Below are 26082 nucleotides of genomic sequence, written 5' to 3'. Positions count from 1 at the left end.
GACGCAACAGCGTGCAGGTGAAACCAACCACGTCCTTAGCACAATTTAATTATATCTAGAAGCTCTCAACGGCCCTTAAAAAGCACTTCTTGATATAGCGGCGCTTGAGACCATGAAAATGCGCTCAGTAGAGCTTCGTCACCCGCCTCTCTATGGTGGCACTGCGCGCTCTTTTGGGGACCTTTCTGCTTTTGTAGATAACGTAAAATCCAGGGCCTTCTAGTCGATGCCGCTGACACGAAACCTGGCGCTGATCGTAGGGAACCGCTTACCCTAGAAATTAAGCATACATGCAACGAAACACTGTGCACTAAAGGTAGTTCGTTCACGTACATCGAACGCTGCCATGCCGACACGGCTGCAACCCAGTGTATGACACAACTCCCATAGTGCATCGCGGTGGTGGTGGCTTAGCGCAACTTCTGGTCCTATTCTATTATATTCTAGGTTCTATTCTAGGTCTATTCTATTTTAAAGGACTCACAGCTCTCTTAAAAGCGTGCCACGCAATGAAATTTACATGTAGGGGAAATGGAGCAGCTCCTGGAGTATGTTTTTTTTTTCTTCCAAGCTGTCTCCTCTCAAGTTTTGGGGAGCGGCCTATAGCCGAGTAAGGCCTTTTTTGAGTGTATACGGAATTCCCCAATATTCCTGACTACACCTTGTGTTTCGGAAAAGCACTTGAATAGACTCTCGGCCAGAATTCTTTCCTCCCAGGTCAGCGGTAAAAGTTTTGTACAAAATATTTTGAGCCCTCAAGTCCCTCAGTGCCCTCACATGCGTTCCCCCCATGATATTCAAATGAGCTTGTTTAAAAACCACGGGTGATTAGCAATGCCACACCTCTCTTTGGCTTCCAGCACCTCTTCTATAAAGCTGCTTTTTACGGTGTGAGTGGGTTTATTTTGCATCACTTTTAAAATTTTGTAGCGGTTTCTTCGCCTTTTCTTTCTGGCTTTCTCCATCTCTAGTTTTCTTAATTCTACAAAACAAGGCACAGCGCTGTGGAGAAAATATGATAATTAATACAAGGAGGAGACAAAGCCACGTTTTTGCTTTTTACATACATTGCCAAATTTCAGTACATTACTCTGCTTTGAACCACCGACCCTACCACACCGAACAAAACTTCTGTTTCTGCTTATACAACAGCTGAAAGTTTAAAGAAGTGGAAGCTTTCAGCTTCCACTTCCACTTAATTAGGATCTAAGAAATGTTCTCGGTTAAGAGGCTAGATAATTAGTTTGCTATTCTGGGACGATGAACGTTTTCTTTTTACTCGATTATTTTTCCCTTTCCACTCCACTGCTTGTCTTAAAGCACTATTTTTAGCAACACTGCGCCTGGAAACGCTTTCGCCTTGCAGCACTTTAGACAGCGGAAGTGCCCCCTGAATTTTAACCGCGCCGATTTCCGTCTACTCCTCCGCCACCGCACAGGTAGTGTGTGGACGGCCGAACGCCTCCACCGTTATCGCGGTGGTCCCAGTGCATTGTGCGCGAACCGCGACAGCCATGACGTCAAACCAAGCGTAACTGAAGCTTTCCGCTTGTATATCCAGGCTTAACAAGAGCTAAGTCACTGCTCAAATTTTTTTACCATTCGTTAAACGCTTCTCTTTACCCTGCTTAGTTGCGTTACTAAATAGGGACGCATAAATCCTTCTGCCAACTCTTACTTGTTCCAGCATCCGCGCAGCTCAATGAGCAAGTAAAATGGCGCAGTGCAGCATTTTGTGCTTTCACGTCTACGACAAGCTGTCCTCTTAGCACTCAACGTGATGGAAAACCGATGCTCTTGAAGAAAGCCAGAAAAAAGGGCGTTAAGATCTTGGTCGATAACTACTGCACACAAACCAAGCCAGTGTCGCCGTGCAGGGTAGACAAAGTAAAAGTAAAATGAACAGAATGAAAGTGCCCATTGCTTACGTAATAGACCTGGCCGAAAAATGATGACAGGTAACGAAATAAGCAGCTGAGAGAGTTCAAACAAAAAGAAAAAAAATGATTTCTCTTGTCCATGCAGCATGTCTTCCAGAAAGTGTGATAAAAGCTACAAGTTGCTGCGAGCTACGCTACCTCACCCAAATTTGTTGTAACTAATTTCCAAGTTAGAGCGGCCGTCAACAAACTGTGAGCTGGACTAACTTGGTAAACCTGCTTGTTTTTTGAGCTGTACGTGAGAGGTCGGCAATGTTGTTGTCGCATGCCGGACGTTGGCAAGTGAGAGAGAGAGGAAGATAACCGGAAAGGCAGAGAGGTTAACTAAGTTATGCCCAGTATGCTACCCTACACGTCGGAAAGGGGAATGGAGAGACAGAGAGAGGAAAGGAAGACCACGTTTTCTTATGTCCGTAGGCCATCACTATAACAGGGTACACAGGGCACACACTGAAAGGGGCAAGTGGGGACCGCACTTACCTGAGAGATGCTTTCAAAACGGGCTCCTGAATACCTGTTGCCAACAGTACCTTTCGGTTCTGTTCTAACAGGTTTGAGACAAGTATTGAAGCATCTGAGCGAAGTTGATTGATGGGAACGAGCTTTTGTTGCGGTATTCTTATGCTACACCACGCACACTACAGTAACCAAACGGCCAGTACCATTTTATAAAAACTGGCGTTTCAAATATACAAGAAATCTAACGCCAGTGTTCAAGTGCGAAAGTTATTTTTATTTCACCTGGCGGAGTACAGCGTCAATTTGAGACTAAAGGGAGAAGGCTTTGTCGTGCGGGGGATGTAGATGGGCTGTTGGTGATTATTGGGAAGGTTATATATGACTGCAACCTTCAAGTAATAATCTCTTTGCGTCAAATTTTTGCCATTATATACAGTCTAGCTCAAATGCCTCCACGGTTAAGGCTGCGCAGTTAGCCACGTACTGGGGTGCTTATCACAGCTCTGGGCGGCGAAATGGCTCTGGGTGACCAAATTTCTGGGCGCCGAAAACTTTAGTTATGTCAGAGCAGCCAATCTGTAATCCTAAGAACTCTAGACCGAAGCAGTGTACGGCACACAAATCTTTTTTTGACAGGCTATACGTATGTGTCGCATGGCTTGATGTTAAATTGACCCGACGAGCTGTACAAGTTCATAGGTGTTCCTAGCTAAGAACGAAGTCAAGGCGACGGATTAAAAAAGACGACACAAGCACTCACTTCACAAGAAGACCCGAGCTACGCACAAGAGAAGGGTCCGTCAACCGCAACGAAGAAGGATGTGTAAGGTTACTGGACACGCCGTGCTGTCAGGTTCCTCGCTCGGAAACGATGATCTAGAAATGTCACATTAGATTCAGGAGTTTTGAAATAAAACAAGAAATATTTGCATGTGAAGACCCTTCGACTTTTACGCAGCGCTAGACACCAGGAGTGAATTTAGCTCTTCCGAAAGAGCAATATTCTATTGGCTGTCTCAGCGCTGGATACCAAGAACAAATTTATCTCATCCAAAAGAGTTAAATTATATCAGCTATTTTATTTCATTGCTGTTCATGTCCTTGCTTCAGACAAATATTTCTTTGTTATAATGTCAGTGGAACTCTTGTGTCAAAAGGCCTATGGGGCTTCTGAAAAAAATCTTCAAGGTTGTGTCTCTCAGCCGCACAAAGTCAAAGAACGTGCACGTGCTGCTTTAGAAGAATTGAACTCGCTCTCGCTGCCCAGCGCTGTGTAATAGTCCAAGGTTTCTCATTTACCTTTTTGCTTTTCTGCCCAAACTCACGAATCAGATATGTCATTTCGGGCCATCACTTCTGAGCGAGGAAGATGGCAGAACGTTCAGTACAATCACCTACAGCGGCTTCTTTCCTCGTTGCAGTCGACCAGCCCCTGCCTTGGGTCTGACTAAGATTATGTTGGGAAGTAAGCGTATATTGTTCTTCCGTAGTCCGTCTTCGCTTTCTGCGCACTTTTCAATTATGAATGCTTAAATGACAGACAACTTCACGCATTGTTGTTTCTTATTATAATTTGAATTTACGGTTCTTTCTTGGTATGCTGCTGTTTGTGCGAAAGCACAAGGCGCATTTGTATATATGATTGCATAAAAATGCTTTTAAAAATGTTCTCACCATTCATTTCAAACTTGTGATGTCTACACAAACAAATACACGATGATCACGGTTTTCGCACTGCATAGTTCTGCATTCAAAAAGCTACTGTCGGCGCGCGCAATAAACTTTTAGAAATCGTCCGGTGAGCTCACCACCTGTAGTTCTCTAGCTTCTTAACGTTTCTAGTGAAATTAGCAACTTTTTGGTTAGAATTCGGCAGGGTACAGATACAGGCCAACTTTAATTTGTCCACGGCGTCTCTTCAAGGCACAAGCTACCATGAGTGCCACATTCGTGCATCCTTCATTGCATGAAATGAGGAGCCGTATAGTAGTCGCATGGCTGCACCTAGGTGGGTGCCAATGGGTAATTACGCCTTTATTACAATGCGAGACATGTTTACAACTCGCTCCGCCAAGGTGTCATGAAGAGCAAACTGGCGCTTTACACCTCTTTGCTGCGTTGCGTGCGCCACGAGGCTGCAGTAAATTCCACTCTTTCGTTAGCCTCTTTTCTAGTATTACATGCGAATGAACATCCCTTTTGCTATGCCTAATTACACCATTATTAGCTCCTTTTCTTTCTGCTTAAGTTTTGGTTAGTGCAGCTTATTTTCGGGCTTGTATTCTCTGCAGCCACGTGCAAGCACAGCTACGTCGCACTTATCCAGCAGACAAATTAGTCACAGTCACCCGTGCTTCGCAGGGACCCCAAACCTCAGAAAAATTGCCTAACTACTCTCACGGTGCGATTGAAAGCCACGAATAACTCTTTGTGTCTGGCATAACAAAAATTAATTATGATCACTCAATTAAGATTAGGAATCCACTCTTTACGCCACCCGTCATCTCGTTAGTCGCTCCCGTTGTCGCCTGTTGACATGAGCTTTCACACCGTAGAACCTAAGAGTGCTGTTTCTTCTGCTGTCAGAGCTTCGCGTAACTGCTAAGTACATGTCGTAATTTCTTGTTACGCTGTTAGTTAAAAACGACAAACAGAATGCACTCCATCGTGATGAATGCTACGACAAGAAAAGCTTGAAGTAAGACATTTTCACAGGCTAGTGGCTCATGACTTTTGAAATATATTTACTAAGTCTATTCAGCGCACACTTATTCCACAGCTAATCTTAATTTGCGTGACGTTACTGCTGAGTTCTGTGCCGCCTGTTACGTAATACAAGCTATAAAAACAACGCAGTGCAGCAGTACCACTTTGCAGACTATTTTCTACTGTTGCTTCGTAAACTAAGTTTCTAGAAAAGCAGTGTCATCTGTGCGTGTTGCTTGACTAGCTTTACCGGTTTTGCTTTTTACGATGGATGCAATATCTGAGCACGTCAACGATACATTTTCTTATTTTTTAAGGCTCTCCAGCTAATTACCAGCCAACTTCGGTGTCTTATTGTCCTCTTACTCAGCACAAAACGCTATTTTTGAGTATTTATTCCGAACAGTGTAGAGATGGTCCTAATCACAGCCGGTCATTTCAGCGAAATTTCGTTCCAAGACTGAACCTAAGTTCGTCTATTGCCGTAACTTTATTAAATATGTGGGGAAAAAACGAGGAGGACACCTAAGCTCCGACTTAAGGGTATGACGCCATAGCGTTAATGAGTTAATGTCCATATATGCGGAATTGGTTATTCTCAACCTTACAGAGATATGTCCTTGGCAGTCCCCATACCACTCCAGGTCAAGAGAGGTGCTGCAGTTAAGCGAGGCGCCATTGCTCTGCGAAAGCATGTGCCGCCACCTGTGGGGGCTTATGTGACCCAATTGCTCTTCCCGAGCGACCTCTTACGACCAATGATTAATTTAACTGCCACCCGCCACGATGGTCACTCTGCTCACATTGCGGTGAGGAGAACTGTGAAGGGGGCCGCAAGGTCACGTGACCTAGGAGGTCCACCTAGGTTGCGTCTCCGGCACTTTTCACTCACTACGCCGACGACAACGACACCGCACTATCCGCAGTACTAGGAAATCTAACGCTATCGCGTTAAAAATGCGGTGCAGACAGTCTTTAACGCGAGGTTTTATGTAAATTTCATTTCATTTAATTTATTTTTTCCTTAAAGGCCCGAGGGCACTACATAAGGGGGGAGGAAACTAAAGATTTGTACCAACCAAGACAAAAACACTACAGAGAAAGAAAAAAATAACAGTAAAAAAGGAATAAGAATGTACAGCAGGTCAGTGGCGCCGAAAAACTTATACCGTATGTAAGAAGTGGAAAAAAAATTAACACATGAGTAAAGACAGGCTAAGGAATGATATAAAAAAGTAAAGACAATTGTATGTATAAAGTGCAACATATAACTGAAAAGATTGCTCTCACGAAAAATGGTCTTTTAGTATTTCACGGAATGATTTACGATTAGTGCATGATACAATGGTGTTTGGCCGGGCATTCCATAATGCTGTTGCGTGCGGGAAAAAAGAACTGAGTGTTAACGTGCGACAGTTGATGCGAGGGATGGTATGATTATGGTTCAAGCGGCTAGACGTCCTATGGGGGGGGGTTCTAGTTTTGCGTGGCGTGACAACAATAAATGTAACACAAATAAAAGTGGCAGCAAACCAACAAACCCACATTTATGTGAAATAAATTTTTTAACAAACCTGGACATAAAATACAAGAGCCTGCATATCAGAACGGCACCGGTCATTGTCATTGAATTTTCACCTGCCATCTCCCGCTCTCTATCACTCCGAGTCGGGCCTTGTCCACGGCTGTTAGGAGTGAAGCGGAGTCCTGAATGAATTGGGCCCGCCTGAGAGTTTGATGCTGCCGCCGTCACAAAGCACACAATTACCGAGTGCGAGGTTCTGAGCACAGTGGAGGAAATTAGGAAAGCAGCACGCCTCCTTAAATAGTGTGCGGACGATCAGGACGGGGGAGTATGAGTGCCTTCCTCTGTCTATTGGTGTGATTTTTGTATTCATCAATTTCCTCTGCATGTCCACCAGGCTGGATGATTAACGAATTTGTTAAGAGAAACAGCGCAGGAAAATGATGGCACATTACATTTATTCGCATTTATATGTACACCTATTCACATTCCAAGCACGTGGAAAGAGGTAGGAGGATTCTGTATTTACTTGCTGACGCTTCTTTCAGAATCTCAGCTAACGATGCTGCTCTGTGTAAACTTCGTTCGATCCTCGTTTGTTTTGGCTGCTCTTTAACGAGAAACACGAGATTTTTTTTCACTAGTTCTGATGTATATTTCAGAAGACACGCTAACCTATATGTCTGCTATGTTGGTAGCGTTCCTGGCCCTTGAAAGTCGATTAAGCGAGAAAATTGAGGAGATATATGATTAAGTTTGGGTTCAACAGGCCTCCCAGTTGATAGATGCTAGGAAAGCAGCCCTGAATGCTATGAAAGCAGTCAAAATAACTTAAAAGACAATACACGTCATATTTTGGCTTTTGTGTTTTTCTTCTTTTAAACGTTGCACTCGACATTGGTATACATGTAGCCCCCCGTGGTATTCGCCTACGGTCGTTGAATGATTTATAACTGGATTTCTTGTTGAAGCTGTTTCGGTTTTCATTTCATCAACCGAACGATGCCTGTGACCTGTAGTTTTACTTAAAGTTACGTGAGGCAGAATAAAAAACAGCAGTATAACTGCTGACACGTCGTTTGTTGTAATCCTAGTTCTTGAAGCAGGTTGGATTAAGTGTTCCAGTTAGTTAAAACTAAATACCAGCGTTTATATTGCAGTTTTTTTCGTCCCTCACGTGTCCTAAAGTTCAACTGCACGTCACAGCCATCGGTCGGTTGATGAAGTTGAAAGAGCACAAGGAAAGAAATTCAAGTATAAATTATATAGCGGTTGCAGCCGAATATCACGCGGTGGTCCATGCATTCTAAAGTCTAAGGCGTCAATTTTAAGAAGAAAACATGCAATAAAATTAGGTGTCTATAGTCATTTCAGTGCGTGCGTGTACAACAGAGCACGGTCTGTGCCCGAACAGAGCGGATATACGTAAAATTTAGATGATATCAACTCGTAGAGCTGACGTCTGGCAATATTTTTTTCCTATCAGATGCCGTATCGTGGAAAAGAAATTAAATCTAAAATAGGTTTTCTGGAATGCACCGAAAAAGCTTGGATAGCGCCTGTTTGCAAATAGAGGCCATGATTTCTTAGGAAACAAGTTGACAGTCAACCGTTCAGTCAGCCTGGGCTTGTTATTTACACAATGACAGGACTACAATGGTCTGTACAGTGAGCAGATAAGTCTGTAAGCAATCTGAATATTTTTATGGCACGAACTGACAGCTGTCTCCTTCAAAATTCATCGGCATCTGTATAGCCCGGATATCATCATTCTGCGCTGCTATTTTATAATGCATTCCGGAAAAAAATGGAGCACAGTTTTCTGTCTGAATTTTGAAACCACAGGACAAAATTTTCATTCTTTTTTTTCTGTGATATATATGCTCTAGTTCTTAACACGAAATCTAAGCAAATTGCGCGTTCATGTTCCAATTCCTTTTGTTGTTTTGCAGTCCCAGCTTCTACATGAAAAATGTAACCCAAGAGGCCTCTTTCTTAGCATTTGTAGTTCGAATGAAAAATGCGAATAAAACCGGCAGAGGGAAAGCAAAGTATTACATTAATGCACTCAAAACCATCATCCCAACCCGTCGACAAAAATCTAGGCGCTCAAAGTATGCTCTGCACAGTCCGCCGTTCCGCCACAAATAATGCCCTGTCCTCGGCTTTAAGACGCTAATTTCACCACAGCCACCGCGACGAAAAGATGCGCCATCGCTGATGAAGCCCGGCCACCACTGCCCGCATTGTCTATAGTGCCGGAATTATTTGGAACTGTACGTACAGGGAAGCTCACCAAACACTCGCTGGCAATACGCACAGACGCGTTCGGCAAATGAGTTCTGCCAGCAACAGAAGACAGAAAACCCAGCGAAGTTCATTTCAGAAGGCCACATGCTGTATTGCAGCCGAATCAAATCAGCATCCGCTTAAGCCACCATGACAGCGGCGAGTCATCGTCCGCTTAGGCCACCATGACAACGGTGGGGCCACACGGCCGCACTGACGCATCTAGGTAAGTGTGCTTAAATGGCGTTCAGTAAATTACGTATCTCAATCAAGTTTATTCACAACCTCCACCATTTCTCTTCTCCACAAGCGGGTCCAACAATTTCGGAATGTGGTTGTATGCCTGTTTAGCTATTTCGGACCTTTACTTAGCCTATCAGCAGATAAGTGAGGATTGTCACCGACACGTTAGAATAAAATAACGCATTGCAAGCTATCTTGGTATCCATACAGCAGGGGATAAGGCACGTCTTTTGTCGAAGCTGACGTAAGGCTTGCTAGTTTACAAGGTTTGTAAATTGGGCTGGCATTGGCGGCGCTACTTCCAACGCTGTTTCGGTGCGAACAGAAATTGGAGTACACTGTTACGTTTGCTCTCCGTTTCTAACTGCCAGGCGAATATTCTGAAGAATGAAGTTTGCAATTCTGAATTTACTTTTTACCGAGAAAACCATGGCTGCAGTAAAAGAGGATGCGCTGTTTACTTATGTCCACACCAGTATTGCAGAAACGCCTCCCAAAATGCTAAAAGTGCACTATTCTGCTCTGTCTAACAACAGAAAAGCGCACCATCAGTTTCCTGATACTAAGGAATCGCTTCTCACATAGCCTATTTGCGATTGTGGCTTAACTGTAGTCACTGCCTTTTCAATTCAAGAATTAAATTAACGTTACCTGATGCTTTCCTGCTGCTGTTTATCTATCCGTCGGTCTTCTTTACCCACCTCTCTTTTCTCTTTATTCTTTACTTTGTTGTTTCTGTTTACTCATACCTGTCTAATATTTATGATTCACTTCCCGTTTCTAGTCATTATGTTTCTGTTTATTCCTTTTTTAGCCCCTGAAGACTTCTGAAAACACACACCACTATTAGGCCCTGACCAGACCAACGTTGACTTTCAACGTCCGCGAAGTGCGATGATCACGCCTGGGTCGGAAGGCACGTCCGAGAGCCCAATTAAAAAAAAAAAAACTTCGTGGTCGCTTTTAAAGCCTCGCAAACTTTACCGCTTACAACAGCGCAGCGTCGAAATCCACGCACGGAACACCTAAATTGGGGCGCCGGTGTTCGAGCCCGGAAGTCCAACATGTCTCCCACGCGAAGCCACGAAAAAATACGGTGACAGGGGGCGGACACGACGCGTTAGCTTTCCGGCTTATTTTGTTCGGTTTTTCTCGTTTTCTAGCGCGCCAAACGCGTGCTTGCGGTACCGACGTGAAGCTCGTCGGATGGAACCTTCAGCGCCATCTACCCGCATTTCCGTCGCTTCTTGCAACATCTCGCCATCCCAAAAGTTCGGATATCCGGACCGGATTTAAAGCCTCTCTCTCTTAGAGAGCTCTCATAGCGTGGGTATCTCAGACAGCTATAGACAGCAACGGTGCTCGCATATTGTGCCAGGCATTATACTAACGATGCAAACTAAAAGCTGGTGAGAGATCCTGTCTCCTTTTTGCAGAATGACATGGGAATGCTTGCTTTTTGTGTGCGCTGCCGGCTTTGTGCTTTAAGCACTCTGCTCCATATATTCGCTCCACGATGCTATAAGTGGCGTGCTGGACAAAATTTAGGGGAGTTAAAGAGGATACCAAATTTAGAACGAGTTTTATGTGGGACGACACAGAATGTTTTAAAAAAATTTAACGCTGCTTGCTATTCAGAGGCGATAAAAATTTCGACTGCCATAGCTTCCAGATTTTTAAAGATGTAATGCATTTAACGTCAATATTCGCAGAGCTCTGCGTCTCTTATGACGACGGTTTTTGTGTCCGACTAAACTTGAGTAAGATGACGAAAAAGGAATAGAAGGCGAACAAGGAAATTATATGCATGTTAGAATACCAGGAGTTCTAAATGAGCGGCAATTCTAATGGACTTATTTCTGCTTAATAATGAACGAACGCACTGAACATTCACATTCGAAAAGGCTGAGAAGAAGCTCAGCGCTCGGATGCTCGAGCTCAGTCACGCTCAGCGTTGAAAGGACGAAGAGGTTAGGAACGGAAGAAAGACCTATGGAGGTTAGCACCAAGAGCAAACTGCGCAATCGGGCGAATTGACACTCAAGATGGTTCCGCCAAGCGCTGCGAAGAGGAAGAATAGTTTTATGAGGAGGAGAATACAGACCCACAATATTCTTGTCCAGCATTTGCGGAGATGACTGCAAATTTATTCGTATCTTTAAACGGGGAAAAAAGCTATTACCTCTGCCTCCTTCTGCGCTGCATTGTAATTGTGACTGAAGGCACGACTAAATAAGCATTGTAATGGAAAGATGTACAGATTACGACCTCATCGCCACTGCGTCGCGTAAGCCGCAAAAGATGTGTTTTCGTGCTCAAGAAATTGAGGTACACCGAGTTGGCAGCCTTGAAATAAAAAATATCCCGTCCATAAAGATGAAAAATCGCAGAAAATTTTAATCATTGCGCTTTTTTTTTCAAAATGTGATGTCATTCTTTGTACTTTTTAATTGTTTTAAGCAGTGATTGCAAATACTCGTTCGACATAATTTCCTCAACAACTGTGAGCCTGCGCCCCTGGCTGTGAGAAGCTTCTTGACGGCTTGAAGACCTCTCGCCGGACATCTGAATTTTCACATTAGAAAACAAAAAATACGTAAGAAATGTAAGATCGTCAAAATGTTGAACGGACTCTGAAGACACACTTAAGCTCACCTGTATTGATAGGTTTCCATGTCTAAATGAGGACGATGCTGCTTTACTGCAAACAGAAGTTATTGATTGATTGATTGATTGATTGATTGATTGATTGATTGATTGATTGATTGATTGATTGATTGATTGATTGATTGATTGATTGATTGATTGATTGATTGATTGATTGATTGATTGATTGATTGATTGATTGATTGATTGATTGATTGATCAGGCATTGACAGTTTTGTGCTTTCTATCTCTAGCTACATAGCAGCGTTTCCGAAAAGTTTAAGCCATCCCCTAGAGGGCAGAAGGAAGTTGTGTTACAAAACAAGACAGCTTCTTTCTATTACATAAAACTCAGTTAAGCTCGCATAGTGAAAATTTTCACATCAGTGTTATTATTCATTCTTTTATTGAAAACAACCGCAGCCGTGGTCCAAAGTGAGCTACAAACGTTTGGTCGCTTTTTTTCTATCGCAGAAAATGCAATGAAGGTATGTATGAATTTTCTAGGTCGTCAGTGTTAGTGTGCTCTCGCATGGTTTCTTTCCGCCTACTATGCTTCGACAGATGAGGCGAGGTAAAATTCACGATTTGAAAGGAAATACAGTACCTCGCATAAAGAAGGTGTGAGTGTAGCAACTACTCCTTGCAACTAAGCATGACAGAGGTAAAGTGCTGCCGGCACCCATTTTTCTCATGCTACATACAGCAATGTTAGAAAATTGAAGCTTTCTCTCCGTGTTTCAGTTATTTACGATAGCAGCTGCACCTTACTACAACACTATAGAATAAGAAAAGTACTTAAGCTTAATGGCACCTCGGGCGTGCAGTCATTAGTCAAAGCAGTATTGCAGGGTTTCAATGAAAAGGGCATTCACTGCTTTGAATTTGCCAAAAGCCTTGAGGCTCCGCGCACTGAAAAGCTGCTCTACTACACTTTGCACCGGTGAGCTCACAGTGGCTTCCTCTCTAGCAGTGGGCGCGAATGACAATATAAACTAAACACAATTAGATTGTGCGAACAAACAAGTCAGCAGCCCGTAGAATTCCAGCTGAATAGAGCGGATATACAGCAAGGCTCACTCCTACGCTCGAAGAGCTCAAGGAATGCCGTGCGTGTATTCTTGCAAAATAAAGCAAGAACATTTCTCGCAAGCAGTAGATAGCTTTTTCATAAACTTTTTGAGAAAAATTTTACATATACTGGAAAGGCAACAAGCTGAAACAGAACTTTTCCACATTCCAAACCGTTTCTCAAAGAATTCCGGTGCACTCTCTCAAGTCTGAGTAAGTTTTTATTACTTTAACCTGTGCAGGAATCCTTTCGCTCGGTCGCATCTACAAACACCGAGTTCACAGCGACTTCGCACTTCCGACTTACGCTCTAAAATCACTGTTCCGGTAATTCACACCATGTCAAAGCAGCTCACGTGTCTTTTTTTTTTTTTTCTTGGAAGCCTGACTAGGTAGTGAAGCTCAGTGGCCTGTGGGACGACTTGCGCAGCTAGATTGGGAAGCTCGTACTTAGCAAACGACGAGTCCTTCTAAACATCTCCCGCGCAGCAAAGCTCAAAAGCAGAAAAGGCGCCCGCATCAGTGACGTCACTGTTCAGTGAGAATGCGGGCCCACTCGGGTCGAGTCACCGTGGCGGCATCCTTCAGACCAGGAAACGTGTTTTACCACCCTCCAGGTTGCGGCGGTAGTGCGTCTAAAACAGACTTGAATAGCCGGTGAGGCCTCGGCGCTCCGTTATTATTTGTCGCTCTTTGCGGCCTTTTCCAGAAAATAGAAGGTGAACATCGCAAAATATAAACATCCGAGAACGTCAAAAGATCGTCTTTGTAAGAGAAGAGAGTTGTAATATAAAGCGCATTGTGGTACCTGTTCCCTGGAAAATAGACCGGTGTGCATAGAATATATCGCTACCTCCAGCCTCTAAGCAGCGCATGCGCAGATGAATTCAAGGGGCGAGCTTTTTGTCGTGCTGCGGGTCCCTCTGACCTTTCGAGGCCATCTGCACATGGGCGGTTGGCGGTAGTGGTTACGCTAGGCTAGAGGTGTATTGCAATTGCGCTAACATAGCTTATGATCTGAATGGCAATAAAGATTAAGTTGCTTATCAACCTGATAGCGTTTATAATTAGGTGCTATAAGTTCCCGGTTGAATTCCTTCACTTCCTTGTCTATCTTTTCAAGCCATCCTGTTTGTGCAACCGAGCTCACTGCAGATGAAGAAAGTTTTTATGAAATCCACCATACTGGTAGCATTCAATAGCTTACCACCGTCTATAATTTTGGGACAAACATGCGAGAAGAAATATATTTGAGCACACTGCCGTTTTCTGACAAGTTCTTTACTAAGGGGGAGGGAGGGGGGGATGGCGCATAGTGAACAAAAATTTCAAGGCGAACATCACACAAGACATATAAAATGCAAATTCGTTGTTTAGTTTCATCGCTAAATTGCACAGTTATTTTGAGTGAAAAGCATTAACGAAGCTGTATAATGTCCAATATTTAACGCTGCAATCTGTAGCAGCTCGTCGCTTCCATCCTACTCTTGCGTCAAGGCGGAAATCTGGGCTAGTTGGTGGTTCATCATTGACTAAAAACATTAGCGCAATAGACTGGGACAAATGGGCAGAAACAGACAGAATTAGCGCAATTCCTGTCTGTTTCTTTCTTGCGGCTTCATTGAAGTGAAAACTCTGGAAGGACTGCATATTAACTGCCGTGCATTTTCTGTCCAGAGGCCACAAGGATCATTAACGAAAATTAAATAGTGACACGAAATTTTCTTTGGCACTTGTACGCAACAAAGGCGCTTGTGTGACAAAATGTACGCATTTTAACTCGTTCATTTGACGCACATTGGGGTCTGAGCATGCATTCGATGCTATTCGTTGCCATCCGCTTTATGGCAGGTTCATTCAATTTTGGTAAGGATGATACCGCCATTTCTCAGGACTTTTCTCGTTCTGTCTTCTCTACAACTGGCCGTAAAGTTTCTATGCTCAGGATGTGTGGCCCTCACGTATGCGTATCCTACTGGTTGCGAATAAACGCTGATTGCGATCAAAGAAACACTAACAAATCAAACTGGCAAATGCTCTTGTGTTTTTTGCACCATTTAGTGAGGTGAGAGCTAAACATCTCTTTAAGATAATTTGATCATCTGAGACTTGTAAGCTCGTTGAGAAAGCTCGCAAATATCGAACCCTTCGTGGTAGATCAGTGTATTATTATAACTTTCGGCCACTGGTGATTGGGGCATGGGTTCCGTGGTGTCAACGGCGGCCGCATTTAGATGGAGTCTAAATGCAAAAACGTCCTCGCGCTGCGGATCCGCTGCACGTTAAGAAACACCAGGCCGCACTGGAGAGGCCCGAATTGATTCAGACCACGTGTGTTTTGCATGATTCATACCAAGGTGATGTGAATCTATCCTATCCCATGTAGATCGCCAGTCTCTCTTCGGCATGCAGATATTTGTCAGTAAATTGAGTTATCACAAAACCTGAAAGAAGCAATAACACTTGGCACCGCGCCTTGCAAGAACAATGGCACGCACTTCCTATTCGAGGTTACGCGAATCAGAACTTGGAATTACGCTCTGTCGGCGCGTAGCCATCACAATAACAGTAAAAATACTAAGCTCAGCAGTGGACATCGTTAGCAGGTCTGGCACATAGGCGATAAAAGACGCGACTGCAACTACGGCGCTGGCAAACAGGCACAGCGCTTAGTCCAGAGCTGTGGGCTATAAAGGCTACTAATCCCGTGCAAGGAATCTGAAGGCAGAAGTGCGAGCTCTAGTGCTTGAGAAGAAGGCGTATATAAGCCAGGGGATTACATTGGCGTGAGCAGCTTGTGGTTGTCAAAACTGCGTGAATTTGACGTCAGTGCCTGCCAGGGGTTGTGTCCGCTATGACGCACAAATAAACGAAATAGTGGAAAAGAGGTGAGAATATAGCTTCTCGCTATTCTGTGCTCAGTCTTGGAGGTAATTACTCACGGAAACACAAGCTAAAAAATTTAGGGGGCACTTGGGCTCTCTAAAGTGCTTCAAGGCGAAAGCGTTTCCTGGCGCACTGTTTGTTTTTTATTTATTTTTATTTTTCATAATTTATTTTTCACTTTATTTTTATTTTTGTTTCTTTTCTTATTTTTAATGCGTTTTATTTCTTTATTTGTCACATTTTATTCTTTATTTTATTTTTGTTTTTGTTTCGTCATTTTTGTTTCCTTATTTTTTCTTGCAATTATTTTTTATTCCTTTTATTTTATTTTTGAAACCCATGCATTCACTACATGCGCCTTTATTTATGCTCAAACCTTGAGCCTTCATGGCGGAGTGGTAGTGTCTCCGCTGGTAGTGTCTCACAGTAAACGCCCGTCGTGCTTCGCCAGCCCCGTGAGCCACCCACTTCCCGCGGAGAACCACACGAAGATGTAGAAGACTGGCTGGACGTTTACGGCCGTGTGGCAGCGCTGAACGCCTAGGACAACAGCGCCAAGCTTCCAAAAGTTCATTTTGCATTGAACGCCCCTGCCAGAAAGTGCTTTGAAAACCACGAATCTTCCGTCACGACCTGGGCGACCTTCAAGAAGCAGCTACTGGGTACGTTCACTAGTACCGTACGGAAAGCAAGAGCGGAGGTCCGGCTGCACTCACGAATTCATAAGCCAAACGAGGCCGTGAGTGCGTATGTGGGCGAAATGAAACGCCTTTTCAGGCGCGTCAACCCTGACATGACTGAACAAAAGAAGCTCACTTTTCGTAGTCGAAGCTTCTACCATAGCAAAGACCCTTGACGCCCGGGCCCGTCAATACAACAGACCACTTTAAGTGCTAACGGAAAGCCCCCCACATGATATCCCTGCAAGCGCGGATAGCCTAAGAGATCTAATTCAAGAAATTGTTCGTGAAGAACTTCGCCGTCTGCTGTTATCTCGAGCACACCAGACGCAGCACACTCGAGTGGCGTCGCTCACGGACCTCATCTATGAAGAAGCACAGCATGCGCTTGGCTTCCCGTCATCGACGGCTTCAGCTGGAGCTCCGGCCCTGACCTACGCCGCTGCAGTACGCTGTCCTCAGCCCCAACGACATACACTAAGTCCACCTCTAGGACGTGAGCCAGCTGTTCCTGAACGCCCCCCCCCCCCCCCCCGCCCCCGCCCGCCCAACCTACGAATGACTCTCGAGCACCCAGAATATGAGACATCTGGACGACTTCCGACCAACGCCTGCTGCGCTTCCATTGCGCTTCCACCTCGCCGCGGTGGCTCAGTGGCTACGGCGCTCGGCTGCTGACCCGAAAGATGCGGGTTCGATCCCGGCCGCGGCGGCTGAATTTCGATGAAGGCGAAATTCTAGAGGCCCGTGTGCTGAGCGATGTCAGTGCACGTTAAAGAACCCCAGGTGGTCGAAATTTCCGAAGCCCTTCACTACGACGTCCCTCATAGCCTCAGTCGCTTTGGGACGTTAAACCCCAATAAACCAAACCAATCCATTGTGGTGAAGCCGGCCCTATTCTTCGTCACTGCCCGTACCACCGTATCGGTCTTCGTGGCTTTGCCGTTGACGCACCACGACCAAGCTTTGGCCAATGTCCGCAAGAAAAAATGGCTGAGGCTTAGCTAAGGTTAAGCCTAGTCAGATGCGAAGCATATTGGTGGCTAGGCTTGGTAATACATGGCTTTCCTTGGTTGAATACTTGGTCATTTTAATACAACCACTAGAAGCCTTCGTCGTGGGGGAAGACAACGGCATGGCTACAGCGGAACGCCGACTAACCCCAAGACGCGCGTTGGGTGAGCGCCTGGATTGCCACGGAAGCCGAGTCTGCCTGCCCGATGGAGCGAGCGTTTCACCTACACCGAGTGCAAACGCGCGTTCGAAATGCGCGGGAATGCCGCTCGAGGACATTCCGGCGTCTGTGCGATGGCATCGTTCTCCCTCTCCCAGCGCGTGACGGCGATCTGTCGTGACGTCATGTGTCACGTGGTATGTCACGTGGTGTGACGTCACTGCACCACGTGGTCTGCACGGCGTGCAACCACAGCGACGGCGCGAGGTGGACCCCCGTCTTCCTCTGTCGTGACGTCATGTGTCACGTGGTGTGACGTCACTGTACCACGTGGTCTGCACGGCGTGCAACCACAGCGACGGCGCGAGGTGGACCCGCGTCTTCCTCTGTCGTGACGTCATGTGTCACGTGGTATGTCACGTGGTGTGACGTCACTGTACCACGTGGTCTGCACGGCGAGCAACCACAGCGACGGCGCGAGGTGGACCCCCGTCTTCCTTTGTCGTGACGTCATGTGTCACGTGGTGTGGCGTCACTGTACCACGTGGTGTGCACGGCGCGTAACCACGGCGAAGGGCTGTAGTGTACCTCTAGTAATATGCTTCGCATAATAGTGAGTACCTGCGTCGAGGAGTACACGCCAAACCGCCTTTGACTCACCATCGCCATCAGCCTGCTCGCCGGATTGCAGTCACCACTACGAGACATCTGGCAGGTGTCACGTAGCGGTGACTGCAGTCCGGCCAGCAAAAAAAAACAACGCGAATGGCTTCCAAACGAAACATGGTCAGGACGAATAATATTTGATTTTGTACTACATTTTCTTCGTTTCTTCGTCGTTCTTTCTCCAGACAGGTGGAGAGTAGAACGGCGTTTCCCGAGTAATTGCTCCCGTCACCTTTCCATCTCTATTTCCTGACCGCATATTACGTCTGCTTGCACAATGAAAATCTTTTCTTTCCATAACTTGTGTCAAAATGATCCTGTGTTTACTTTTATAATATATCTTTATAAATTATGCATATAAGTTATGAATATATTTGTATATAATTCGTCCTTAGACACGGTCTCCCCGTTTTCCCACGCCTCCGCCGCTATCCAAGGGCCAAGATGTCTGTCCTCGGTAACTGTAAACACGATGGATGTGGGCGACGCACCCGTGATGCCAACCGAGTGTCGCAGCCGCCGGCTTGGTAAAATAATGCCAAGCAACTGCTGGCATAAACAAGGCGTGGGCGGTCTGCGCGCTTGAGGAGCCGGGGTCCTGTGTCAAGTGAGGTTGAGGTTGAACCGAGCAGCGACTTTGCGCAGTCGCCAGTATAAAGCTGCCGCGGTCGCCGAGGGATCTGCGCATTTAGGGGCAGTTGTGCGCGACTGAGCCAGTTATAACGGTTTGCGGGACTACGGTATGTTGTGGCGTACCGCACCTCTTTTACTCTTTGTGTTACTTGAAAATGTAACCAGAAAATATAACTTCTGTAACCAAACACCTGGATCATCTTGTGAGGCTATTGAAAATGTGTCCAGAAAAGTTGTCACCCAACACCTGGATCGCCTTGTGAGGCGCCATGGAAGCATCACTGAGCCTCACTCCGCCTCTCCCTGCATGGATAGCTGAGGCGGTAGTCTCCTTATTTTCCCTTTTTACATCACGCCACGTTGGCATCGTAAAAAGCTTCTGCTTTTTTTATTTGTGTTGTTGGCCTCGTGCAAATGGCGCATACCCACAAGGGTGATTGGCCATGACCAGGCGTTGACTACCAGCTTTCTAGACTGCATGCGGCAGAGGTAGATTATATACGAAATTTGAGCAACTCAGTTTCCGTGACAGAGATGGCGGAGGGTGGTAATACGGTCTAAAAAGTTTAAATTTGTTAGAGTTAAAGAACAAAAGAAACAGTAATAAGAATAGCTCATAAGAGAAGTTTATTTGGACTCCCGATCAAAAAGGGACATGCGTCCCTCTACAACTTCCAAGAGAATTTTATTGGACACCATGGTTACACGATAAGGGACCACAGTCCCTCAAAAAATACAAGAGTACAGTTCGCGACTAGTGTCGCTCGATTACGGAAAAGCGATCACTCAAGACACGACGGCGACTCCAGTCGCCCTGCAAACAAAAGTCATTCACTGCACGTAATAATGTCCACAGTGTCCACAATGTCCGGATGCCGCGGGGGAAGCACGCTCCCTAACTAAATAAGAAACGCGCAACAACACCGCGCACTGCACACACTCAATAAGGCAGGAGCCGTACGGTCACGCGGCCCCTGGGGACGCTAGGGGGCAGCCGGCGTTTGCCAGACGTGCGGCGCTTCGGCTCCGTCATTTTTTGGCAGGAGCCACGGCTCAAGTCATCGGACCCCATCAATTTTGCTCCCATTGGATTTGGCAAGTTCCTCGGCATCTGTGGACACCAATTTCATCTAGGTGGGCCCACTTTTACAAATTTTAGAGCGGTTTTTCCTACCCGCCTCCGGCGCCGACGCTAAGCCTAACAGCTGCGCCGGCATTCGGCTGCAAGGGATCCGCTTTCAGCAAGATGGCAGAAACGCTTCTGCAACGCGGCTATGACCCGGACGCCATGTCTTGGTCGACCGTTCCCGTCACTGTGGAACCCAAATCGGCGCCCGCGGACCCGGACCGCAATGCATCTCTCCTCCGTCTACTTGAGCGCCGCTCCAGACGAGAGGCCAAGGTAGAGGCGAACGCCACGCCAACCACCGGCAAGGCTGCTGCTACCCGCCAAGCTGGCCGCAAACCCGTGACCAAATGGAGGCCCTAGCCTCTACCAAAATTCAACCAAGACGACTTTGTCATCGTCATCAAGCCCCGGAAATCATTGGCCATCCGGGACGCCTTTGAATACGGCGAACTCGGTGCAGCGTTCGGCGCTTTCCTCGGGGCGCCTAACGCGGCTGAGTTGAGCCTCCTCCTATGCAAGGAGCAAAATTTGATCATAGCTACCACCCGGAACGCTCACGTCGCAGACCGTCTGCTAGGCGAGTTTTCCATCAAATCGACCAAAGGAGATGTGCCTCTCGCCGGCCATCTGAAAGAACATCAAGAGGACGTCTGCTATGGGGTCATTACGGTGGCCAACCAAGAGACGTCTGAGTCTCTCCAACCTTGCGTGCAGTGGAGGAGCGGCACTTTACTAGATATCCGCAAGTTCGGCTCCTCAAACAAGGCCAGGCTTACATTTGCCGGCACGGTGAGGCCTCGACACGTGCACTACAACTCCGAGATTGTCACAGTGCAGCCATATTTCCGCACTATTCCGGCCTGCAGCTTGTGTGGAACTGTCGGCCATCGGGTGGACTCTTGCCCCAACCCAACCCAAGACACGTGTGGCCTGTGTGGACAGCAGGCACCCGTAAAAGAGGGGGTGCGGACCCCTCACGAGTGTCAGCCAAAATGTGCGGTTTGTGGCGGTGGCCATGCCACGAACTCGCGGGACTGCACTGCAAAATATCGCCATACCAAGCCAGCCGCCCCTAAGGGCGGGAAATCCAGCGGGACGGGCAGGCAGCCACGTCACCCAAGCAGCATCGGCAGCGATGCTTCAAAACCGCAGACGCCTACCAGCGGGAAGGACGCCAAGAGCTGTCAAGTGCCACCAACGCCCCCACACGGCGGCCAGGAGAAGCAAGCCCGCTCCCAAGACAACAATGGCGCGACCGGCTCCTGGGCCAACGCCGTCAAAAATGGCAAACAGGTGAGCGGCTCAGGCAGGGTTGCCTCCTCCTCCCACCTCCTCTCCCCTCCCCCTCGCTCGGCGGCTGACGCTGAGCTCCACAACATTGTAGCTTCTCTCCGGGCACAAAACGAGATGCTACGTGCCAAAATTGAAGCCTTAGAGGCTAAAACAATTCCCCCTCCCCCTAGTAACTCCGACACGGACGCTATGGAGAGCGAGACGGCGGTGACGCCGGCTTTGGAACCTTCCCTTGCCGAAATCGAAGCCCGTCTAAATTCCAAATTTGACACCCTGTTGGAGACAGCGATGGAACGCCTCATCGCTAGAGTCATGGAGGCTATCCCCTCTATGATCGCTCAACACGTCGCGACTAACACCCGCCTTTCTCGCAGAGCCGGTCCTCTTAAGGACGTATCTGGTCGGCCCTCCAGATTGTCCGGCCGAGTAAATGACCTTGACGATGACGAAGACAGCTGCCCCCCTCTAGGTGCTGAGCTTCAGCCCCTGGTATCTGGCTCGGGGGCAGCGTCACTTCCACCTCTCACCTCTAAATCTGAGCATGGCGGGACACCCCCGGTGTAGGCGCTCCCCCCTTTCCAAATCGGCTTCCCCCATTACGATTACTCAATGGAACTGTCGGGGGCTCCGGTCCCGTTCCAAGCGGGCCGACCTCCGACTTTTCCTTTCAACCTTTGAGCATTTACCAGCCGTGGTTGCCCTCCAAGAGCCAGGGAAAGGCGCCGCACTAACAAATTATACGACGTTCCAGCAGGACCCCTCGTCTTGTCTATTAGTCCATAGAAATTATACAGCCAACCAAGTCGACTTAGACATACAACTTGAATACTCCTATGTAATGGTGACCCTCCTCCCACTGCACAAGCAGGATGCACCGCTACTCATACTCAATGTATACTGCAATCCGAAATTGCCGAATGTATCATTCGCGGACCTCTTTAGCCGCGCGCTGAGAGTTGCGGGTCGGGACCCCCTCCTGATTGTGGGCGATTTCAACGCTCCCGCTCGGATGTGGGGTTACTGTCGTGAAGAGAAGCGGGGACGCAAGTTGGCGGAGCTTGCGTCAACGCTGGGCCTCACTCTTCACACTGACCCAGTCCACCCAACTCGTATCGGCAACTCCGTGACTAGGGATACCTGTCCGGACTTGACCTTCACCCGCAACATTCAGTATGCAGACTGGATCAACACCGAGGAAACCCTCGGCAGCGACCACTGCCTCCTGAACACAATGATTAGGACCCATCCTTTCGCACGACCAACAACGCAAGCCCGACTCCCAATTGGACCAAGTTCAGGCAAAATTATAACACTACCACACCCATACATGAGCAAGGCTACCAGTCTTGGTCACAACATTTGGTCTCTGGCCTTCGCTCCTCCGAAACTCCAATTCAACTCTCAGAGGCGGTCTCGGATGTGGACAACCACCTGCTCCACCTCTGGGAGGCCCGGCATTGCCTCGTCCGTCGGTGGCGCCGGCAAAAGCACAACCGAAAACTTAAAGCTCGCATCGCCGAGCTCACTCAACGAGCGGCTGAGTATGCGGCCCAACTCGCCGACTCCAACTGGGTGTTCCGATGCAATACGGCCGCGCGGCAAATGTCCAGCCGGAACACGTGGCGGCTCTTTCGCGCCCTAATTGACCCAACGCAAACACGCATGGAAACTCAAAAACACCTCCAAAGAGCAATACACAGCTTTCAGGGCAACACAACTCAATTGGCGCACAAGCTCCGGGACCAGTACTTGTGCACCACACAGGACCCCCGCGGGCCGGCGTACTCTTATGCAGGTTCTGAGAACGTTGAGCTGGATCAACCGTTCCAGCTCCACGACCTGAGGGCGGCCCTGGCAAAAATGAAACGCGGCACCGCTCCGGGTCGGGACAAAATTACAGTCAAATTGTTAGCCAACCTCCCCGACCTGGCATACCTGTCTTTATTGAATTACATTAACTCAATCTGGCTTGGGGAAGTGCCACTCCCCATCGACTGGAAGACCGCCCTGGTCACCTTCATTCCTAAAGCTGGCAAGGCCATCAGCACGGACAACCTCCGCCCCATCTCTCTGACTTCCTGTGTGGGCAAACTCATGGAGACGAGGGTACGTGACAGGTTGTCCGAGTTCATGGAATCCAAACACCTTTTCGCAGACACCATGTTCGGGTTTCGCCCACAAAGATCTGCACAGGATGTCCTGCTACAACTAAATCGGGATGTCCTCGACCCCGTCGAATGCCCTCACAATGACAAGGTCGTACTCGCCTTGGATTTGAAGGGTGCATTCGACAACGTTACCCACGAGATCATTCTCACCCACCTCTCTCAAACTAACTGCGGCAAAAACGCCTTTCAATACATTCGGCAATTTTTAACCGACAGACAATCTTACATTCGAGTCCAGGATAAAGAACATGGCCATTTTCATTTAGGAACCAGGGGTACACCCCAGGGCGCGGTGCTCTCTCCCCTCTTATTCAATTTGGCTATGATGCGCCTACCAGCCCAGCTGGGCGCTGTCGCCGGTGTGCAGCATGCGCTGTATGCTGATGACATCACCCTGTGGGCCACGCAGGGTTCCCTTGCAGACATTGAGGCTAACCTGCAGGAGGCGGCGACCATAGTGGACCGTTATGCTCGCCGCTGCGGCCTCCAATGCTCCACCCAAAAGTCTGAATTTGTGCACATACACCCCTCACCAAAGTGCACAGCCAAAATTTCATTGTCTCTTGAGACAGGTCCAATTCCTGAAAATATCGAAGTCCGGGTACTGGGGCTCTTCATACATCAAAACAGACGGTCAGGAACAACATCGGCCAAACTCCGTCAGTTGGGGGACCAGGTGGGCCGCTTGGTCCGCCGGGTTTCTAACAAGCGCGGGGGGTTACGATGTAAGGACGCCTTGCGGCTGGCGCATGCATTTGTAACCAGTCGAATTCTATATTCGACTCCATACCTCCACCTGCGGAAGCAAGACGAGGATTCACTCGAAGTCATCCTCCGCAAAATTATTAAGCGGGCTCTGGGCCTCCCCGTGAACACCTCCAACAAGCGCCTCCTGGGACTGGGCATGGTGAACATATTTCGGGAGCTCCGGGAAGCCCACTTGACCAACCAATACACACGTCTCTCAAAGACATCGTCGGGTCGCCGCCTGCTTGTCCGACTGCACATCCAACACACCACTCTTATGGAAGAGCGCGTACGTATTCCATCCCAGTGGAGATGCGCCCTCCACGTGCGCCCTCTTCCCGCGAACATGAACCGTGAAGACAATAATGGCCGGCGCCTGGCGCGGGCGGAAGCCCTGGCCCGCCACTATGGATCGAAACCCGGCGTATTCTACGTGGATGCCTCCGGCCCCCACCACGGGGGATGGTACACGGCCGCAGTCGTCCACCAATCCAAAACAGTGAACGGCCTTACTTTCCGAGCCCGTGACATAACACACGCGGAGGAGGTCGCCATTGCGTTGGCTGCATCTGATTCTAATTCAAAAACAATTATTTCCGACTCGCGAGGGGCATGTCGGAACGTCGAGCAGGGCTGGGTACCATATCTAGCCTACCGCATTCTCCAAAACAGCGTCTACACCGGGGACCCCGCGCACCGGCGTATCGTTTGGGCTCCTGCTCACATGGGCCTTGAGGGAAATGAGGCAGCTGACGCCGCCGCCCGCGCGCTCTCTCACCGGACATTCCCCTCCGACCCCGACGATCAGGAACTCGAATTCACTCCCGCTTACTCCTTTAAAGACATTGTTTTACATTATCAATCTGGCCATGGTCTTTATCCCCGCCCGTGTAAAGGTCTCTCAAAGGTGGAGGAGCGGCTTTTGCTTCGCCTGTATACCAATACTTTGCTGTGCCCGGCAGCTCTCAAACACTTCGACCCTTCTTTCTAGGGCAGCTGTCCGCACTGTGCGGAGAAGTCTTCGGACATTTACCACATGGTGTGGGCTTGCCCCTCCAACCCTGCTATCCCCCCTCACCCCAACCCAACCCGGGAGGACTGGGAGGCGACCCTGCTCGGCTGCTCTGACCTGCAGGCCCAACGGGCCTTGGTCGCGCGAGCCCGGGCGGCGGCCGACGCCACTGGGGTCCCGAACTAGGGACCTCCACCTAGTACTTGTAAGGGCTGGCCCCCTCTGGGTCAGCTCATGCAATACCTCCAGTAGTGCATGTGTAAATAAATGTTTTCCACCACCACCACGCGGCCCCTGTCGACGGCGATGAAGCGAGTGCTCCAACGCCGAAGGAACTCTTCCTCAGGGAGCATCACTCGGTCCAGGCACGCCTGTTGGAAGAGGCGCGCCCGAACCCGCTGGAGCAGGGGGAACATGGCTCGCTGCGGTCGGCCCTGTAGTGACGCGACGCCACGCTGGCGCCACAACACAAAAGCGCCCACACAAGCGCCTCTACAAACTACAAACGCTCTGAACCTTCTCTGTATTATGCAGGTGCACTGGCCCCTTTTCTCTTCACTGTCAATGGCTCACGCCGAGCACACTGCACAGGACCCCTACTATGCCTGTCTTTTTTCTCGCTGCCCTCCTCCGCTTTATCATATTTATAGAGCTAAATGAATCCTACAGTGTTAATAGCAGTGACGTTAATGAAGTATAATTAATGTTAAACCAACCACTCTCAAATTAAATTCCAGGTTAAACGAACCTTTCGAAAATGCGACCCAAAACGCCATTCGATCAGGAGCGATTTTTTCATTCCATAAAATGAACCT

At 48.0% G+C, this 26082-nt stretch overlaps 2 protein-coding genes across 2 annotated transcripts in view; both read left to right on the top strand.

Moving 5' to 3' along the window:
- Nucleotides 1–26082, top strand: part of LOC149371467 (vasopressin V2 receptor-like) — a 63881-nt gene that overhangs the window by 6400 nt on the left and 31399 nt on the right. The window lies entirely within an intron of this gene.
- On the top strand, nt 9105–25553 carry LOC149371468 (uncharacterized). The gene is made up of 4 exons (XM_089567957.1): nt 9105–9145; nt 14941–14944; nt 20408–21340; nt 25247–25553. The coding sequence occupies exons 1-4, from the start codon at nt 9105–9107 to the stop codon at nt 25451–25453; spliced, it is 1185 nt and encodes a 394-aa protein (XP_089424083.1). The 3' UTR covers nt 25454–25553.

The sequence above is a fragment of the Amblyomma mixtum genome, chromosome 1, assembly GCF_055824585.1.
Source record: "Amblyomma mixtum isolate Tamu chromosome 1, ASM5582458v1, whole genome shotgun sequence".
Lineage (NCBI taxonomy): Eukaryota > Metazoa > Arthropoda > Arachnida > Ixodida > Ixodidae > Amblyomma > Amblyomma mixtum.
Note: the sequence above shows the minus strand (reverse complement) of the source record. Positions and strands in the feature narration are given on the sequence as shown.

Excerpts from the sequence above, each read along its gene's own strand:
- LOC149371468 (XM_089567957.1), top strand. The coding sequence starts at position 9,105 with ATGACAACGGTGGGGCCACACGGCCGCACTGACGCATCTAG. Across the intron at positions 21,341-25,246 it reads CCGTCAAAAATGGCAAACAG|GGCAGCTGTCCGCACTGTGC; the intron begins GTGAGCGGCTCA and ends CCTTCTTTCTAG.